The 19,773-nt window shown below is 36.2% G+C and overlaps 3 protein-coding genes across 4 annotated transcripts in view; 1 reads left to right on the forward strand and 2 right to left on the reverse strand.

The window, feature by feature from the left end:
• The window catches only part of LOC127864485 (uncharacterized), a 258,871-nt gene that overhangs the window by 99,175 nt on the left and 139,923 nt on the right, over positions 1 to 19,773 (reverse strand). The window lies entirely within an intron of this gene.
• On the forward strand, positions 885 to 3,640 carry LOC127864493 (uncharacterized). The gene is made up of 3 exons (XM_052404126.1): positions 885 to 966; positions 2,249 to 2,861; positions 3,404 to 3,640. The coding sequence occupies exons 1-3, from the start codon at positions 923 to 925 to the stop codon at positions 3,485 to 3,487; spliced, it is 741 nt and encodes a 246-aa protein (XP_052260086.1). The 5' UTR covers positions 885 to 922; the 3' UTR covers positions 3,488 to 3,640.
• On the reverse strand, positions 5,848 to 18,337 carry LOC127864879 (probable peptidyl-tRNA hydrolase 2). The gene is made up of 7 exons (XM_052404770.1): positions 18,319 to 18,337; positions 16,648 to 16,724; positions 15,820 to 15,909; positions 13,188 to 13,405; positions 11,188 to 11,302; positions 10,399 to 10,509; positions 5,848 to 6,399 (listed from the first exon to the last, which is right to left on the reverse strand). Exons 1-6 carry the CDS (start codon positions 18,335 to 18,337, stop codon positions 10,423 to 10,425), a joined length of 606 nt encoding a protein of 201 aa, XP_052260730.1. The 3' UTR covers positions 5,848 to 6,399; positions 10,399 to 10,422.

The following is a 19,773-nucleotide window of genomic DNA, read 5'->3' on the forward strand; positions in this document are numbered from 1 at the left end:
TAGAAGGTAATAATATTGTGAATTTTATTCTTATATTGATGAAATATTTTTTCTTTAACATGAAGTGCAGAAAACAAATACCAAATTTTAATTGTTTTATCCATAGATACATGTAGTCTTAAACTTAAAATCCAGATTGAGAAAGAAATAGCCTTCAGTAATGACAAATTGCAAATCTTTAATCAAAAATGGAATCGAATTAAATTCTCATAATGCTTGTCCACTGATATACTATTCACTGACTCTTATTTTAAGTTATCTTTTTCAAATATTTTTTAGTATTATTGTTTTTGCAATCTTATAAGATCATTTATTATATATAACAGAACCCTCACTGTTTTCATTCAGATCGAAATGTCATACACCAAGGTCTAAAACTTTATCAGGCATAGTTTCTGTATACTTTGTTAGAACCATTGTTTGCAAATAAAAAAAAACATGTATGTATACAATATATGCTTTAAAATGAAAAAAAAAGTAAAACATATGTTTATATGTAACATACATGATTAACTATTTTTAAGTCGAAATGTAAATATTTATAAAATACTAAATAATGATGAAGAGAAAGTCACAATATTTTATTCAGGAATTATAATAATACTGCCTCAAAGTTGTACTTTTATGTAATACATCATATATATTATATGCACCAATATGCATTTAAAAGGTTTCTAATCATAATTGTCATCCTCCTAAACATTGAATTGTATTTTATACCATTTATAGTTTTTTAAGTTGACCCTTAAATTCTGACCTTTTTAAATGACATTTTATTCTTTACAGGTCGAAATGTAGTGAAAACTTCGAGTTTAGCTATATGCCTAAATAATAATAATAAGGAATTACATAAACATTTTTCAGAGGACATTAACCTCAAAGAGTGTACACAAGCCTGGTGTCTGTCTTAAATATTGGCATAATGGAATCAAACCAACATAATCAGCAGCCAAATTATACAGAAAGGTGAGCTGTCTTTCATGTTTCATATTATCGATTTGAAAATATACTGCAGTCATACATCTGTGTACAAATAATTTCTCAAGTTGATCTTCCATACATTTTGCCTGCCAGGAACCTATGTGTGTTTGCTTGGTTGGTATGAATAACTCTTTCAGTGCTGGAACCGAATTATGAAGGCCTTTGAAAACAGTTTGGATCCAGATGAGATGCCACAGCATGTGGCGTCTCATCAGGATCCAAACTGTTTGCAATTCTGATAATATTCTTTGAAAAAAATCGAAGAAAATGCTAATTTAAGAAATTCAGCAGACGACATTTTAGCAGACCACAAATATCCCAGCATGCAAAGGGTTAATGACAGACATTATTTCCATTTTGGATATTGGTCCTGCACAATAGGGTAATGTATTCTGATTCATAGCATATCAGTCTAGTATGGGCTTGCGTGATTGGTATATTTTATAACAAGAGATGTGTTTGTCGGAAACACAATGCTCCCTATTGCGCCACTTTGAAATAAAATTTCAATACATAATTTGGCAGGTTGAGAAATTATCTCCCTTTAAAGCTTATTACTTCCATTGGATTGTATTTTTTTTACTTTTGACCTGGACCTTGACCTTCACCACTCAAAATGTGCAGCTTCATGAGATAAACATGCATGCCAAATATCAAGTTGCTATCTTTAATATTGCAAAAGTTATGGCCAATGTTAAAGTTTTCGGACAGACGCTCAGACTGAAAGACTGGCTGACAGTTCAACTGCTATATGCCACCCTACCGGGGGCATAACAAGGCAGCCATATTGGCCCTGGTGCGCTCCCCTGAGTGAGAGGGAAACTTGACCTAGTGACCTAATTTTGGACACCAACTGTCATCAATATTGAGGTGTAAAATGTGGCCTCTATGGTGATTACCAAGTTTAAATTTGGAGGCACGTGACCCAGATTAGAATTGTCCTAGATATTGTAAAGATCCATATTCTGACCAAGTTTCATCTAGATTGAACTAGAAGATACATTAAATGGAGTAATAAAATAGGATGAATTTACCTATTTGACTGATGTAACGTTTTCATATGCCCATCAATGGCATATTAGAGCATACAAAAAACCTCAAGTTTGCTTATTTTATAATGGCATTCAAAATAAAAACCAGCTCATGCGTTTACCGTTATTTAAAGGAAAGTTGAATTGATAATTAATCATGATATTAAAATTATAATTTGTTGTATCACAAAGTTTGCATTGTGACCTGAATAAGTGGGCACACCTTATAACTCCAGGAAAGGTCCATGGTCAGCCGGAAACCAAATAGGACCAGCGTCACGGCGTAAGAGGGATCGCCACGGGGCACAGCATACCCGTGCCATCAAAGGCACCAGCACTCCAGCTAACACAGACACCGACATGTCCAAGCATATCGCATTGGAAACTGAAGCTGAACTACGTGACTCATCACCCATGTCAGACCTGGATGCTAAAACATGGACTTTGGGATCAATCCCTTCATCAAATAAGTTCAGTCCTTTCAAAGTCCCAACAAAAAGTGGCAATGTCACACCGGGCAGTGCGTTGAAACAGGACTTCGTTTATAAAGCGAGCGGTCAAGCCACGCAGAGCAGTAATACCACGGTAGTCAACGTCCACAAATCTGACCTTAACAAACTCGGCTACAGGGACTTGGAGCACTGGTTGTCGGTTCCGGGTCATGTCTACATAGGGCGAGACATGAGTCGTTACGTGTCCGGAGCCATTGGAAGCATTTGGGGCAACCCCTTCAGGTCTCGGAAGCTTGGCAACGCCGAGCCCTGTCAGATGTACAGGCAGTACGTCATCAATGATACTCGTATACAGAGCAATGGCAAAACTCTACTGGAGTCATTATCAGAGCTTAAGGTATTGTCATTCAAGTCATGTATTATTTTTTATTCAAGGATAATTTTAGAGAATCATTGTTCTAGACTCTATAGAGGTTAGTCATTGTTCTAGACTCTATAGAGGTTAGTCATTGTTCTAGACTCTATAGAGGTTAGGTGTTCATTGTTCTAGACTCTATAGAGGTTAGGTGTTTATTGCATTGATTAGTTTGATTGCTCGTTTTTTGGAGACGTTAAAGGCACTGTTTAGTAAAATAATTAATTGCCTGCTAATATTTGTATTAGTTCCAATGAAAGAAAATTATGTATAGTTTGCGGAAAACTCGTTTGTATGGAATACACTTAAGTTTTCCATTATTAATAATTTCTGCAGTTTATAATTGTTTGGAGTGGGGCTTAAAATAAAGGTACCAACTGCTTTGTTGCATAGTGCATGGCAACTCCTTGGCAACTTAGTTTGTCCTTTCCAGAGTGCCTCCTACTTAGTAAAACCTTCCAACCTTCCCCCCCTCCCCAAAAAAAATTTGCTTTTTTGCTTTACTGTTTTGCTTTCTTTGCCAGGGAAAGACCCTCGGTTGCTGGTGTCATCCCGAGCAATGTCACGGTCACATGCTAGTGGAACTCATAGCAGAGTACTGCCCATGATCACCAGAAGTTCAAGTGTATGGACTGGAAGGTCCTCTATTTGGACCAGCATCATCTCCCTATGGACCAGAAATTCATCTACATTGAACTGAAGTTTCTTATCAATGTAGTGGAAGTTCATTTCTATAGACCAGAAGTAACAGTAGATATATGCAGGATTTGCAATGAAAAGTTGTTATCCCCACGCTTTTTGAAAAAAAGGTGGGGATATTGTGGTGATCTCCGCCGTCCGTCCGTCTGTCCGTCCGTCTGTCCGTCCGTCTGTCCGTCCGTCCTGGCCACTATCTCCTCCTACACTAAAAGCACTAGAACCTTGAAATTTACACACATGGTAGCTATGAGCATATGTGCGACCCTGCACTATTTGGAATTTTGATCTGACCCCTGGGTCAAAAGTTATAGGGGTTGGGGTGGGGCCGCGTCAGAAATTATCACTCATTTTTTTAGGTTATTTTACATTTACTTCTTTATTTCTACACCGATTCACTTCAAATTGATACTGGACCTCACCTATGACAATACGGTCAATCTCAACCATGCATGGCCCCATTCCCAACCCTGGGGCGCCCCGCCCACATAGGCCACACCCACCAAAAATTTCCATTTACTATAATTTTTTCATTTCTACACGGATTCACTTCAAATTGATACTGAACTTTTGTTATGACATTAGGGTCAATCTCAACTATGCATGGCCCCAATCCCAACCCTGGGGCGCCCGCCCACATAGGCCACACCCACCAAAAAATTCCATTTACAATAATTTTTTCATTTCTACACGGATTCACTTCAAATTGATACTGAACTTCTCTTATGACATTAGGGTCAATCTCAACTATGCATGGCCCCATAACCAACCCTGGGGCCCCGCCCACATAGACCACACCCACCCAAAATTGCCTTTACTATAATTTCTTCATTTCTACACCGATTCACTTCAAATTGATATTGAACTTCTCTTATGACAATACAGTCAATCTCAACTATGCATGGCCCCATTACCAACCCTGGGGCACCCCCGCCCACATAGACCACACCCACCCAAAATTGCCTTTTACTATAATTTCTTCATTTCTACACCGATTCACTTCAAATTGATACTGAACCTCTCTTATGACAATACGGTCAATCTCAACTATGCATGGCCCCATTACCAACCCTGGGGCGCCCTGCCCACATATGTCACACCCACCCAAAATTGCCTTTTACTATAACTTCTTCATTTCTACACCAATTCACTTCTAATTGATGATGAACTTCTCTTATGACAATACGGTCAATCTCAGCTATGCATGGCCCCATTACCAACCCTGGGGCACACCTAGGTCAAACATTCGGCGTGGGGATACGCGTCGGCCTCTGCCGCGCCATTTCTAGTTTAATATGGAATAATTTCCATTCATCTAGAATCACCAGATTAACTTGTGCCCTTTGAAGAATCACACACAAAATGTGCATGCTCTTTGTATAAGTCTGTTTCTGGAAAAGCAGGGCTAAATGCATGTGCGTAGTGTCCCAGATTAACCTGTGAAGTCCGCATTGTTTAAAGGAAGTCTCTTCTAAATGAAAAAACGTTTTATGCACAAAATGACATCTCTGATAAGCCTGTGAGGACTTCACAGGGTTTGTATGGAACGACACTACACACATGCCTTAAGCCCAAGAACATTGCTAAAAAAGTTAAACCGCTGAAAATGTGATGATACAGTGCATTGAACACTGGTTGGATAGTAATATTTTATATCATATGTCTTTCATATGGGACAGAAAGATGCAATATTTGGGAAGAGCAGTAGAAAAATAGGGGACAGAATGTTGGTGGGTATAAGTTGCATTAATTTAAAATAGACAATTGTTTACATTTATAAATCAGATATTTTTATATATTATTGACACACGTATTCACATAGAATGTCGAGTTGTAATAATATCGCAGTATTAGACTTGTGGTACATATCTGTGATATTTATAAATCTGCATCATTTAAATTATGGTGTCAACTTGTACACTTTATGAAATGTACTTGCTGTTGATGTTTTTGAGTGATAATGTTTATCACACTAAATGTCTGAATACACTGTTAGACTATTCATATGTATATATACATAGATATATATACACATACACACACTGCTTTGTTGATGTTTATTTGTGTGAGTGTTATTACAATAGCTATTTTGTTAAACTGTTCAGTGTGAAATATATATTCTGTTACAGACCTGTGTTCAATTTTAAGTACTGGCAACTTATTTCACTTCCTGGTCACAAGTGTCGAAATTTGTGTTTGTACTTTAGATCCCCTATTATATTCTGATTAAAACAGTCATTTCCAACATCGAGGGATGGAGTCAACATACATGTAAAAGTTAACATTTTATTCCGACAAAATGTAACAGTATACTTAACGAACACATCAAAAAGAATTTGGTATTGAAATGTACAATATAAATGAATTTATCAATATACATATGATCACATTCAAAGGATTTAAATAAAATCAAGTAAAAACCTAATTGCCATCTTTTAATAAATGTGGCCAACAGTATAAACTGTATTAGCATAAATTACACATGCATTTTGTCCTATAGTATATTCAGTCTTGGTTTTGTCTGTGCATATGTTTTAAGAGCTACATAACATTTGTAAGTTGGATATCCTTTTATCTATTTAACTTACGTTTTCTTCATAACAGTACTTTCAATGTATTCATGTTATTGCGGTAGTAGATAAATAATCTTTAACTAATAAATAAGTAATACACAAGCACATTCAAGCATGAAATGAATTGCCGTTAAGCTATTTAAGACCAATTCAGCACACGTTTCCAACTTCTTCCTCATCATGTTAGTCCTTCACCTCAATGCAGTTGGTCTTCATCATCGTGAGCCGTGAAATGGGGCATCATGGGGCATCTGAAATAAGCACAGTGTTATATAAGCATTACAGCCACAAGAGAGCTGGAGTGGCAATGTGGCGCTCTCCTGAATAAAAGGATCAACATTACAAGAACATAATTGAGGAATGAAGCCATGGACTTTTCAAACAAAAACAGTATTTTTGTTTTAGTTTCTGTCATATTTATATTACTATTTATTATATAATACCGGATTTATATAGCGCCCTTTTCATGCAAGAGTGCACGTTCAAAGGCGCTTAAATCATCATCAGCAGTAATGACAGACTTTGATTTGAGACTGCAAAGAAAACACAAAAAAAACCTGTAAAGTTAAGTTGTTTCAGTTTGATTGCCTTATTTAGATGCTCTGCTTTCTGGATAGAAACAGTGCTTGGTTTCTTTGCGAGAAAGATGTTATGAATTAATGTTATGGGGATAGAACCTGGTACCTTTAGACACATTGACACCATATTACTACACCACTGCATGTTTTTTGAACAGACATTTAAAGGCATATTTATAAGATTATAAATTACTAAGGACTGGTATAAAAACAATAAACTGTCTATATAATACAGACCAGGTTATATAGAATGTGCAGGTTGCTATAGTTACCAGAGTAGAAACACTTGAAATAGTGTGTTGATATTCCTCAATTCACAGGAAGGAATATACATTACTTTTTGAACAGATTCCACACCAAGTCTAAAGTACAGTATAGGCCTGGCTGGATATAATGTGCAGGTTGCTATAGTTACCAGAGTAGAAACACTTGAAATAGTGTGTTAATATTCCTCAATTCACAAGAAGGAATAGACATCACTATATGCACAGATTCCACACCATGTCTACATTATAGTATAGGCCTGGCTGGATATAATGTGCATGTTGCTGTAGTTACTTGAGTAACTGAACATGTGTCAGAGACACTGAAGCCCCCACAACAAATGTTTGGCCACGGACAAATCCATATAATACAGTAGTTACAAAGACAAAGGGGAATAATTCAGCCAAAACTGGTTGCAGTTAAAATGCTATGCTTGACTTTTAAATCATATACTACTAGAAATAGCCCGAAAGAAGCCGACGCGTATCCCCTTGCCGCATGTTTGACCCAGGGTTGGTTATGGGGCCATGCATAGTTGAGATTGACTGTATTGTCATAAGAGAAGTTCAGTATCAATTAGAAGTGAATTGGTGTAGAAATGAAGAAGTTTAGTAAAAGGGAATTTGGGGTGGGTGTGGCCTATGTGGGCGGGGCGCCCCAGGGTTGGTAATGGGGTTATGCATAATTGAGATTGACCGTATTGTCATAAGAATAGTTCAGTATCAATTAGAAGTGAATCGGTGTAGAAATGAAGAAATTATAGTAAAAGGCAATTTTGTGTGGGTGTGGCCTATTTGGGCGGGGCGCCCCAGGGTTGGTTATTGGGCCATGCATAGTTGAGATTGACTGTATTGTCATAAGAGAAGTTCAGTATCAATTAGAAGTGAATCTGTGTAGAAATGAAGAAGTTATAATAAAAGGCAATTTTGGATGGGTGTGGCCTATGTGGGTAGGGTTGGTAATGGGGCCATGCATAGTTGAGATTGACCGTATTGTCATGCATAGTTGAGATAGACCGTATTGTCATAAGAGAATTTCAGTATCATTTTGAAGTGAATCGGTGTAGAAATGAAGAAATTATAGTAAAAGGCAATTTTGGGTGGGTGTGGTCTATGTGGGCGGGGCGCCCCAGGGTTGGTAATGGGGCAATGCGTAGTTGAGATTGACTGTATTGTCATAAGAGAGGTTCAGTATCAATTTGAAGTAAATCGGTGCAGAAATGAAGAAGTTAATGTAAAATAACATAAAAAATGAGTGAAAATCTCTGGCCCGGCCCCGCCCCAATCCCCATAACTTTTGACCCAGGGGTCAGATCAAAATTCCAAATAGTGCAGGGTCGCACATATGCTTATAGCTACCATGTGTGTAAGTTTCCAGGTTCTAGTGCTTATAGTGTAGGAGGAGATATTGGCCAGGACGGACAGACAGACGGACAGCGGAGATAACCACAATATCCCCACGCTTTTCAAAAAGCGTGGGGATAATAATTGACAATCAGGTCATGAATCTGTGAAAGTTTTAGCAAGATTCATACAGTTGATTAAGACGAGTTGAATACACACAATTTTGGGACTTTCTGTTCTACTATATATGGAGTTAAAACTGAGAAAGAGTCATAATTTTGCCGAAAACCAATGCAGCCAATATTCCTTTCTTTAAGATCATCTACTGGTACATATTAAGGAAGGTCATTCAACTGTGAATGTGTGAATGATCCAGAAGATCAATATAATTTAAAAACACAAGAACATGCTAGTACTTACGGATGGACGAATAAGTGCAATGCTTATTGCCTCCATTGTCGGAAAATAGATATGTCTCAAGCATATCTGCATGATTCCCACAATGACTTTTGTCTTGATACTCCATTTAATTCAAAACAATCAACTAAAATACACTGACAGAGGAGCTCAATTTCCAATGATGGGTAATATGTTTGTTGAAGTTTCATTACTCAAGCATCAATATATTTTTAGTTAAGTATGATACAAAAATCACTTTAACAGACGGACAGATTGACAGCAGCAAATACTAGAGTATGACCCCTCCACTTCTGAAGAATGGGACAAAGAATACAAAATGATGTAACAAACCAATGACTCATCTGACATAGTTATAGAACAAGGTTGAAAAAGATTATCTAACATTAGCTGATGCATTAAACCTTTCCCACTCAGAAGCAAAGTGAGAATAGTTGAATGCAAACAGCATAAAACCAGAACAGCCTGCGAGTAACTCGCAGTCTGTTAAGGTTTTACGGTGTTTGCTGCTCATCAGTATCTAAGGGTTGGAAATGAAGCCTTACAAACTTGAATCTAGTAAGAATCTTTTGTATTTAAATTTAACCTTTTTAGGGACTACAAATGCTTAAGAAATATGTGTCATCAACGATTAACCACTAGTTGTAAATTACGTTTTACATAAATTGCGATGTTTAAATGAAATCGCGTTTCATCAAGGAAATAGTAAATAAAGAAGACATGAATTTCATACAAAAATGTAATGGTGGTCCTTTTTCTCATTGACGATGACAGGAGACGAAAAATACCAATGCCAAGGCTTTTTAGGGAGAGAATTGTTCTCAAAAACATAAAGAGATGAGAACATTGTTTCAAGGTATGGTCTAAGTGGGGCAGAATAGAGCGTTTGTTGGTTTTGATCCACTTGCCGGCGATCTCATGCCATTGATCCCGTCACGCAGGAATGTAAATAGGGCGAAGAAACCTTTGATTTCAACAATTACAATTATAAAATTGTATTGATTTTCAAACAGCAAATAAGTAGAATTTAACCCAAAAACTGTAGAGTAGTTGCCCTTTGTTTACATAGCATTTGACAACCCATGATTTAGCAAAATGTTTGATGGATGAATCATTGTACCCTTTCTTAATAAAAGCTTACGATGATCATTAAGTTTATCCTAAATCGTTGAGTTGCTTTATAAATGATTTATGTTTAACTAATTATATTTTGTGTTGACGTGTACTTATCGATGACTATAAATGAAGACTGACTTACCCCACCCGCTAATGTTGAACTTATAATACTTTTACAAGTTGTGCTTGAACAGTGCTTAACCTTGAAGGTGTTGAAAATCACACGTATTAAGCGAGTCTCTCAAAATAAATTGAATGGTGATTATACCATCATGATCATGAAAATGAATATGACATCACAATACTGTTTGTGTTTGCCATTTTCAACAAGTTTATTGTATTGTTGAGTTAATTAGATGGTACTTTATGTATTTAATAATTGCAGAAAACGTGCCATAATTGTTTCTATATTGTTTTCTTATGCTTAACATTTATTTATTTGTTTACTTCAAAGGTAAAGGGTTAAAGCACATTTTGGATGTATAAATTATGTGATATATTTTACAGTCTTTCACATTGTGCACACACCTACATTGTATTATTTGGGTACTGGTCCTCAGAGTAATTTCAACTTTCCCGTGATGGAGTCCACAACATCTAGTTTGCCAATGATACCCAACACTGTCTGAGACCCAGCAGCAATCTAAAACACAAAATACAGCATATTATTTTATGCTCCTCGATGGTTTATAGAGAAATATCAGTGAATTAAAACTGATATTTCACTGTATCAAACTGTGAAAAATAACAGTGAAAATCATCGATAATTTTCCTTGTTTGACAGGAACTTTTTTTAGATATCTTTGGTTTCCGGATTATCGCCCACAAAGTTACCAAAGGCGAATAACTCTGCATTGAATGTTTATAAAAACATACGGATTAGCTTCCCTTTAACATACATGTACTAACATTTTGGGCGCCCAACGGAGAGTTATATTGTCCGGAAAAAATACAAAAATAATCATTTGTGAGAATAAAATAAAAAAGAAAAACTGCTGGAGTTGGTAGAATATCGATTTGAATTCACTAGTGATCATAGAAAATATATATTTCGCCACTCGTGAAAATATTATTTTCTATGATCACTCGTGAATTAAAATCGATATTCTACCAAATCCAACAAACATCCTCTATATAACCAATATTATTGGGACATTAATTTTCTATTTCATGGGTCAACAGATCACGGAATTTAACACACATTCCTTGTTGTTTTTTTACAAAAAAAAGAATTTCATGAATTTTCTTGTCAAATGCTGTTTTTAACAGCACAGAATGTGATGCTGATAAATCTAAATGATTGTATAGTACATGTAGTAACCTGTGTTCTGCCAGCATCCTGTACAATGTAGTTTGGAAGGTCTTTGGCTTGAGCCTGCTTTGACAGATCCACAAGCTGTGCTGCATTGTCTGCCTTTAGGACGATCTTTGTCTCCCTGTGAAGGAAAATTTCAAAATCGGACTATAAATGTTACTTTTATGGAGTGTTTACAAGGTTTTAGAGTAGCCATAAAAGGAAAATCGCCCACCCCCTGGTGGCCATGTTTTTGGACTAACTATAACCATTTTTGAACTCAGATGACAAATTATTAGAATAAATGTCCCGACTAATTTTATGATTGGACTAAACATGTGACTTCTGAGTGTTTTCAAACTTTTTCTTTAACCCATTTATGCCTGGTGGACTCTCCCATCCTTCTGAATTGGATCAATTTATTTCCCAAACTAGGGATGTCTAGTATATTAATTTTTATATTTAGAACATTTCTTACAAAAATTCCTTTAAGCAAACAGCGCAGACCCTGATGAGACGCCGAATCATGCGGCGTCTCATCTGGGTCTACGCTGTTTGCTAAGGCCTTTTTTCTAGATGCTAGGCATAAATGTATTAATCTGACCTAGTTTTTGACCTCACAAGACACAGACTCCTACTCTGCCAAGATATGAGTCGTGTTCTGAGAAAACTGGGCATAACGCATGTGCGTAAAGTGTTGTACCAGATTAGCCTTAGCAGTCCGCACAGGCTAATCAGGGAAGACACTTTCCGCTTTTATGGTATTTTAAGTTTGAAGGAAGTCCCTCCTTACCGAAAGTATCGTCCCTGATTAGCCTGTGCAGACTGCACAGGCTAATCTGGGATGACACTTTACGCACATGCTTTAAGCCCAGTTTTATCAGATCACGTCTCATATTATTGGGACAGATGGTGTGACCAAGTTTCATGAATATGACCTACGACACACAATGCAGGATAAAGGAAAGACTTAAGCGATTATAAAAGATCAACATGAAAATGTTGTGCTTAGATGAGCTTAATATACACCCGCATGACCAAATTAAAAACTTGACCAACATATATATGAAGATTGGGAAATAAATGTGGCCTTTATAGTATTCATAAGTTGTTTTCTAATGTATCTAGTGACCTTATCTTCAACCCTATGCGATCCAGTTTTCAAAATTGTCTAATATATCATTGGGACAAATGTTCTTCTTATCGTTCAAGGGTATTGGTCAATAAATGTGGCCACTAGAGTGTTCACAAGATACATGTTGACATAATATTGTGATTGACGACAAACAAATTCAGAAAGGTGATCACAAAACACAAAAGCTTACGATAAGCCCATTTGGCTAAAAAGCAGTATTTGCTCATGAATATATGACAACATTGTATATCTAGTAATAAAATGCAATGAAAGACAGGGCTCAACATTAATGGTTGTCCTATTGCCCCTGGCAAGTAAAAGTTGGGTCCGTGCAAGTTATTTTACAATCTAGTTGTTCGCCCAGGCAAGTGCAAAAAAGAACAAAGAGCATTTAATTTAGACTTAAATTAGACTTAAATTGCTGTAATCATTTTGTTAAATGTGCCAAAAAAAAGTTTTGTGGTGTATCATTTTGATCTTTATTTAAGAAAAATATGAGGTGTACAGTTAATGTGATTTTTCATGTTTGGGCAAGCCGCTTTACGTTCAGGGCAAGTAGATTTTCTAGGTAATTGCCCGGAAGGGCAAGTTGGTTTTTAGGTTAATGTTGAGCCCTGAAAGAGACAGCTAAATCCCTTACAGAGATTAATTAAACCTTTAAATGACTCTTGACTTCTGGTCATCTGAATGACTTGAACTTTACCAAGGGAGTTATAAAGCTGACATGAACACAAGGCTCATTGATTTTTTTTGCTTTATATTTTAAAGTCTGTGCCTTTTTGATTGGGACAAAAAGCACAATAGACCATTAAATTGGGAAAAATTATACATTATTAATATGATTATAAATTACGTAAAAATGGTGAAACAAACTATTCTTTTGGAACCTTACCCAAACTGTTCCCAGAACCCCAGCATTTCTCCGTACTTCTGCAGGTTATCTATCATCATTCTATGCAGCTGCACTGCGGCGTGCGCGCACTGGGCCCCGACCTTCCCCACCCCCATGTTCAACTCTGCGTTCACCACGAGCACCATCTTGTACATGTCCAGGCCCTCGGGAAACTCAGCTTCATCATCATCTTCCGCGCCCTCGAACTCAACGTCCTCCTGCGTCATGTGGTTCATTTTAGAGCCACGTTCTCGATAAACTGGGTTTAATGCATGTGCAAAATTAGCCTTTCCCGACAACAAGGTCACTACTTTTTGCCTACATTGGATTCTTGTGTAAAAGAAAAAGAATATGTCCACACAAGCCAAAAGTGAGGACTCCACAGGCTAATTTGGGATGACACGTGCATTAAGCCCAATTTTCCCAGAACACAGCTCTGTTTTAAGGACCTCATGCAATGTTCAACAGCAAAAGCATTTTTTTTACAGACATAGTAACAACAAAAGTCAGTAAATACTGAATTGTTCACTGGGTAAACCAAGCACAGGTTTTTTGTAGCCATTTTGGAAAAAGTCTGGTGAAATTGCGACTTTTTTAATCAATAAAATGGCAAAATTTGGAAAAAAAAATATCTACGAAAGGGACCAAATTGGGATTTTTTTATCATTAAACATTGAGACATCAGGCCTTTTCATGGCCATTTTGGGAAAAAGTGCAATTCATGCGATAAGTTATAGTCATATACCCTGTAAGATGTTAATGGAAAAAAAAAAGATATAATAATCATTAGACACTTTCTTAAAAAATATTTTTTTATTTTTAATTGGGATTTTTTGTTTTGTTTGGGATTGGGTCTGTCTGCTTTGGGATGGGGTCCATTTTACAGCCTTTTCTAAGTCAGAAAAAAACCTGAATATTAAGATGACTTTTTCATAGTCTGAAATAATGACAACATTCACTAAAATGTTGAAAGATTAAAAAAATGAATAATGCATTAAAACGAGAAAAAAAAGAACTAAAAAAAAAAGAACAAAAATGCAAAAATATGTTTCTTTGATAATATAAATCATCAATCAAAATCAGAAAAATAATAAAGCGCTTTTAAAGCTATTCATTCATATTTTAACAAAAACTTGAACTACCAACATATTGTTTAAAGGTGCCCCTATTCACAGATTTTGGCATGTACAATGTAATGAAGTTTGTCAAACATTGAATGCTTTATATTGATAAAAAAACAACATTGGACCGAAAAATCTCCAAAAAAACCACAAGAATACAATAAAAAAAGTAACTCAACTGGGCTTGTACCACTGACCACTGGAGCACTGGAGTAAAAAGCCTTCCACTGAGACCACTCGGCCATCCATGCTCATGCTATGAGGGGACGTATTTATACTTTATATAAGCAATCCTCATAGTTTCACAAATTATGACGACAACAACAGAACTTTCCGAATATTCAATTGTTTCGCATTGCCACGCTTTATAATTTTCAGGTTTTCAAATCGTCAAAAGATGCATATAATGGATTATTGGATATTTTAGAGCATGTTTAATGTTCAGTATTACTATTTCCTCACAAATATCATAACTAAAACGAAAAATTTTGAATCTGAAACAACTTTTATTTATTTTGTCAATTTACCAAAACGTGAAAAGGCCCCTTTAACTACCAACAAAGGTACTAGCAAGGTTTCACTACAGCCATTTAAGGAAAACCACCTCAATCCTGGTGGTTTTTTTTACTGGAAATATTTTCAAACACGGCCATGATGTCATTAGGGCGAATATTTTCACCTAAATTCCTCATGATTGGACTAAACATTTGACTTTTAAACTTAACAAGGTAAGTGTTTATGAGGCACAGCAAACAATAGACAAACGGCAATCACAAAAGCTTTTTTCTATAAAAAGGGCCACAACTCTGGTTGTGACAAAAAGATCTGTTGGTTCGCAAGTTCACATCCTCGATGATATCTTTGTAAACTTACATCCTTTTTGTAGCAATACATTTTAAGCAGTGCGGGACAAAAGTGAAGAATGTTTTGTTTTTTTTTAAAGTGGCCATAATTTAAGTTGGGTTGAAAACGTGCAAACTCAACTATGAATGTCCCCAATATGTTTGAAAAGTTTAATCCCTATAGCACCAATGTTACCCGACAAAAAGTGGAAACAGACTTGAAAAGAGTGAATCTACATGCCAAGACCCCAAATAAATGTAGGGCATAAAAACAACAACAAACAAAAGCTGTCTCTTTAGGATGACATATGCCCCGACGCTTTGATAGAAGTTATGAGCATTTTTCGAAACCTAAATGCAGATTTAGAAACCTAAACGCAGACCCTAAGTTCAAGGACAAGGTCAAAGGGGTCAGAGTTTGTGTGCGTATGGAGAGGCCTTGTCCATAAACACATGCATACCAAATATGAAGGTGACATCTGAAGCAACATAGAAGTTATGAGCATTTTTCGAAACCTAAATGCAAAGTGTGACGGACAGACAGACAGAGGGACAGACAGATGGACAGTGCGATCACTATATGGCCTCCTAGGGGCATAAAAACTTTGCAAGATTCTTCAGTTGGGCTAAGAATGAAGAGTCATTACGTGGGGTGTTCTAGCTACCTACCTCCAAAGGTCCATCAAGATTTTTATCCTGGTTCTCTATGACCCAGGCCGCAGCAAGGTCCGCATTGTAATTCCCTGTGTAGTAACATCCCTATGAATACAAGAATCCGAGTTACCATTGAATAAAGATTTGTTTATTTGCATGAAATTACATCAAGCATGACAAAAGTTACCCTACCCCCACTCAGACAAGCATTTTAATGGCAAAATTTTGCCTCTGACATCCAAGCGTAACCTTGACAGCTGTCTTAGTAAGACAGTCAGGAGTCTTGTAAACACAGAATTTTTATAAAAGTACATTTAACAATGGAAGCTTATGGCAATAATCCAAACTCCCCAGGATGCAGCTTTTCTGCATGACTTTTGAATTATTTATAATCTATTAAGGTGGTGGATGAGCCATAATACTTGGAACAAATGGAAAGACAGACACACAGACTGCTTTATGCTTTATGCTGCTGATTTTCATGTAAGTGGCAAGTCACTTGAGCATCAAGAGCGTATCATTGAAAATTATTATGGAAAAGTGCTTAAACCCACAACCACAGGAAAATCAAGCAGTCTAGAATAGCTGCATAGGCACTCTACCAACTAAGTTGTGTGGCTGATTCAAACCCACACGCACTCATCTCCTCTCATGAACCATTTAGAATGTCACTAGGCTTTTTTCTTGTAAAGTATTTATTAATAAAGGGCATGCATGGTGCAGGGAATGAACTCATGGCCGCCAGAATTCTAGCACATCTCTCAATCAAATGAGCTAGACCGGTTCTTGTCCCAGCAAACTTCAGGATGATGAAAAATATTTAAATTGTCTTTGTACATGTACCTTGATTGCAGCATTGCGAGAGAAACCTAGGGACAGCAAAGTCTGTACAATTTCTTCCTTAGCCTTGAACTCTGGGCCTGTCAAAAATGTTCAAAGTTGTATAATACAAAATTAATACTCTTTGAAATATATCAGGGCTCAACATTAACCTAAAAACCAACTTTCCCTGCCGGGCAAGTACTTAGAAAATCTGCTTGCCCTGAACATAAAGCCACTTTCCCAAACATAAAAAATCACATAAACTGTGAACCTCATATTTTTTAATAAAAATCAAAATGATACACCACAAAACCTTTTTTATTTTTGCACATTTAACAAAATGATTACAGCAATTAAAGTCTAATTAAAGTCTAAATGTAGATTTGTGCCAATATTTGATTATTAATGAAATAATTAGTCATTTTCCTCCGAGTCTTCGTCAGCAAACACAGGTCTACGTTGCTAAATAAACTAGAAATTTTCATCTGCTAACAGAACTGTAAAAAGCATGTTAACCGTAACAAAAATGTCCATTGAAGCAAAGCAAAAGATTATTGAAAATGTATGTCGCAAAAAAGGAAATATCTATAGACCTAAGCTATTTGTTGTTTTTATATAGTTATATAATTTTAGTAGTTTTCTTAATGACTGAAAACACCAACAATGTAATTTATAACTGAATAGTTATGAAAAAGATAAACACAATAGTATTTGAAAGCCGATGTTTGGAATCCTAAACATTTGCAGCGTTTCAAAAATAAGTTTGGAAATGCATGCGCACCATGCATAGTTAGTTCGGACTTCCGCCAACAACAATCGCCTAGGTAAATTATCTTTGTGCATTAAGCAAATTCAGGCTTTTTCCGCTCCATTTTGGGAAAACGCCACACTGGAATTTTGGGAATTTCGCGTCGTGAAAACTCCCATTTTGGGAAAAAAATTATTGCAAAATTGGCTCAATTGGGAAAAATTATCGCATGTAAATAGTGTTTCTTATATTTCAAAGAAGCCGTTAACTGGTAAATAACGTCTATTTGGATAACTTATTATTAAAATTTGACAAAATATTATGCACAGAAGTGCAGGTTTTTAAATCTGAATTTGGGGAAAAGGTTTGGCCATTTTTTTAGGTGAAAAAAATCTCGCGAAGCGCCGGATTTTGAGGAAAATAAGGAAAGTCTTAAATAATCATTAACATATTTTACAATTTTTAAAACAATTTCAAGGCAACAGATAATTTAATTATGCAATACTTTCTTTTTTCTACACCGGATCAGGTCAACATATATATTTTTTGGAATTGGGAATTTTTTTTCAATTGGGAAAAAAACAACCAGATTTGCATTGGGAATGGGGCCGAATTTCGGACCCGTGGCATAGGGCGGAAAAAGCCTGAAATTGTTCGTTATTATTTGTAAAATTGAATCACAGAATCACATGTTTTTCTTTGTTCTTTTTTGCACTTGCCCGTGCGGACAACTTGCTTATAAAATAACTTGCCCGGACCCAACTGTTACTTGACAGGGGCAATCAGACAACCATTAATGCTGAGCCCTGTATATTGTTAATTTTGTAATTTTTCGACAAAATAGGCACAATTTACCAGTATCTACGGTAGCACATAATGATTTACATATATGATTCAATGTGTGGATCACCAGAAAATAATCTATTAATAAATGATGAGTTTACCTGAATCTTCAACATTCATGGTAGTGGTGACAGGTGTGATGTCTTTAATGTTCAAGGGATCTAAAACAAAGTGTTTTTAAATATTCATAGAATGTCTTGTCTGTCTGTACCAAATGTGTTTGTCTCGGGCATAACTTTTCTTAAAACTAGATCTTTTAGTATCAGCGATAAAAAAGTTTTCTTTTTTAAAATCATGCAAAAGGCAAAACGTTACTGATCACAAGTGTAGAAAAAAGTAAGGCCTTATTGTTGGGCTAGCTCTTTAGCGACGTGGTTAAAGTGTCTGACTACCACTCTGGAGGTGGTAGTTTCAAAATCCGGCCTGAGCTCAGTATTTTCACATTAATGGCGACAAGGTACAAAGGTACTATGAGTGCGGGAGTCGGTCTGAGCTGTTTAATGGTTTCTTCTGGTAGCAAGGCATGCTGTAGCGGGCGTGTCTGGGCCTTGAATCATTAAAAGGGGGAGGAGTGAAGTAAAAAGTAAGGTCACTTCCAACAGCCTTGCTGTTGGGCTAGCTCTTTAGCGACGTGGTTAATGTGTCTGACTACCACTTTGGAGGTGGTAGGTTCAATCCCTAGTCTCATTTATAAGACGCGCAAAGAATTTAGAGATACTTTTTATATGGGCTAAATTCTTTGGAACGTCTCATCGTTGAAGGACCTTTTTTGTGGTGGAAACCAGAAAGTTTAAATTTTCATCAATTTGCGTAAAATTGCAAAATAACATTACCAACTCATTCAGTTTTAATTCAGAAGTTCATTTTTAAATCAAATATCGTCGATTCGAAGTTAGAAAGGCATAAATTCTTCAGTTAAACTTCTGCTTAAATCGCAAAACAATCACTGACCTGTAGCCATGTCATGAAACTGATTTAAATATGAACCAATCAGAAGAAGGCATTACGGTGTAACGTGTACGCGTAATTTTATTTACCATGAGCTTTTAACACCGACTTTTACCTAACTAGATCTAGTATGCTAATCTTTGTCGATTTAATAAGCATATGTTCAAAACAGATATGGTGCAGTTTCTATTCACTGTTCTAAGTTTCAGGAAGTATTTATGCATGTCTTTTTCGCACCTCTGTCTGTGTTGTTTTATGTACTTACATTCTACGTTACAAAGGACGGTATACTGTACGATCTGTATCAATATTATTTATGTACAGTATAAAAATTAAAGATGTACTTTATTTCAGAACTTTTTAATTGTCAATTTAGAAAAAAAACAATGCTAAATTAATCCAGAAAAGTATAACATCGGTTTACTATGTAACGCGCTGCACCACAACAGACGAACGCAAACTGTATTTTACGCTGTTTATTCTTCCACTTTAAACCAGATGCTTTACATCGAGGTCGTGTTATCGATTTATATCTACACAGCGAGCGAATCGAGAGATATTGAAAAATTGAATAGTGGTTGGATTTAAATTGCTCAGGCGTGCAAAAT

This window comes from Dreissena polymorpha, chromosome 1 (assembly GCF_020536995.1).
Source record: "Dreissena polymorpha isolate Duluth1 chromosome 1, UMN_Dpol_1.0, whole genome shotgun sequence".
Lineage (NCBI taxonomy): Eukaryota > Metazoa > Mollusca > Bivalvia > Myida > Dreissenidae > Dreissena > Dreissena polymorpha.

Excerpts from the sequence above, each read along its gene's own strand:
- LOC127864493 (XM_052404126.1), top strand. The coding sequence starts at position 923 with ATGGAATCAAACCAACATAATCAGCAGCCAAATTATACAGAAAG. Across the intron at positions 967-2,248 it reads CAGCCAAATTATACAGAAAG|GAAAGGTCCATGGTCAGCCG; the intron begins GTGAGCTGTCTT and ends TTATAACTCCAG. Across the intron at positions 2,862-3,403 it reads AGTCATTATCAGAGCTTAAG|GGAAAGACCCTCGGTTGCTG; the intron begins GTATTGTCATTC and ends TTTCTTTGCCAG.
- LOC127864879 (XM_052404770.1), bottom strand. Across the intron at positions 13,406-15,819 it reads ATCTTGATGGACCTTTGGAG|GAGGACGTTGAGTTCGAGGG; the intron begins GTAGGTAGCTAG and ends CACATGACGCAG. Across the intron at positions 10,510-11,187 it reads AGGATGCTGGCAGAACACAG|ATTGCTGCTGGGTCTCAGAC; the intron begins GTTACTACATGT and ends TTTGTGTTTTAG.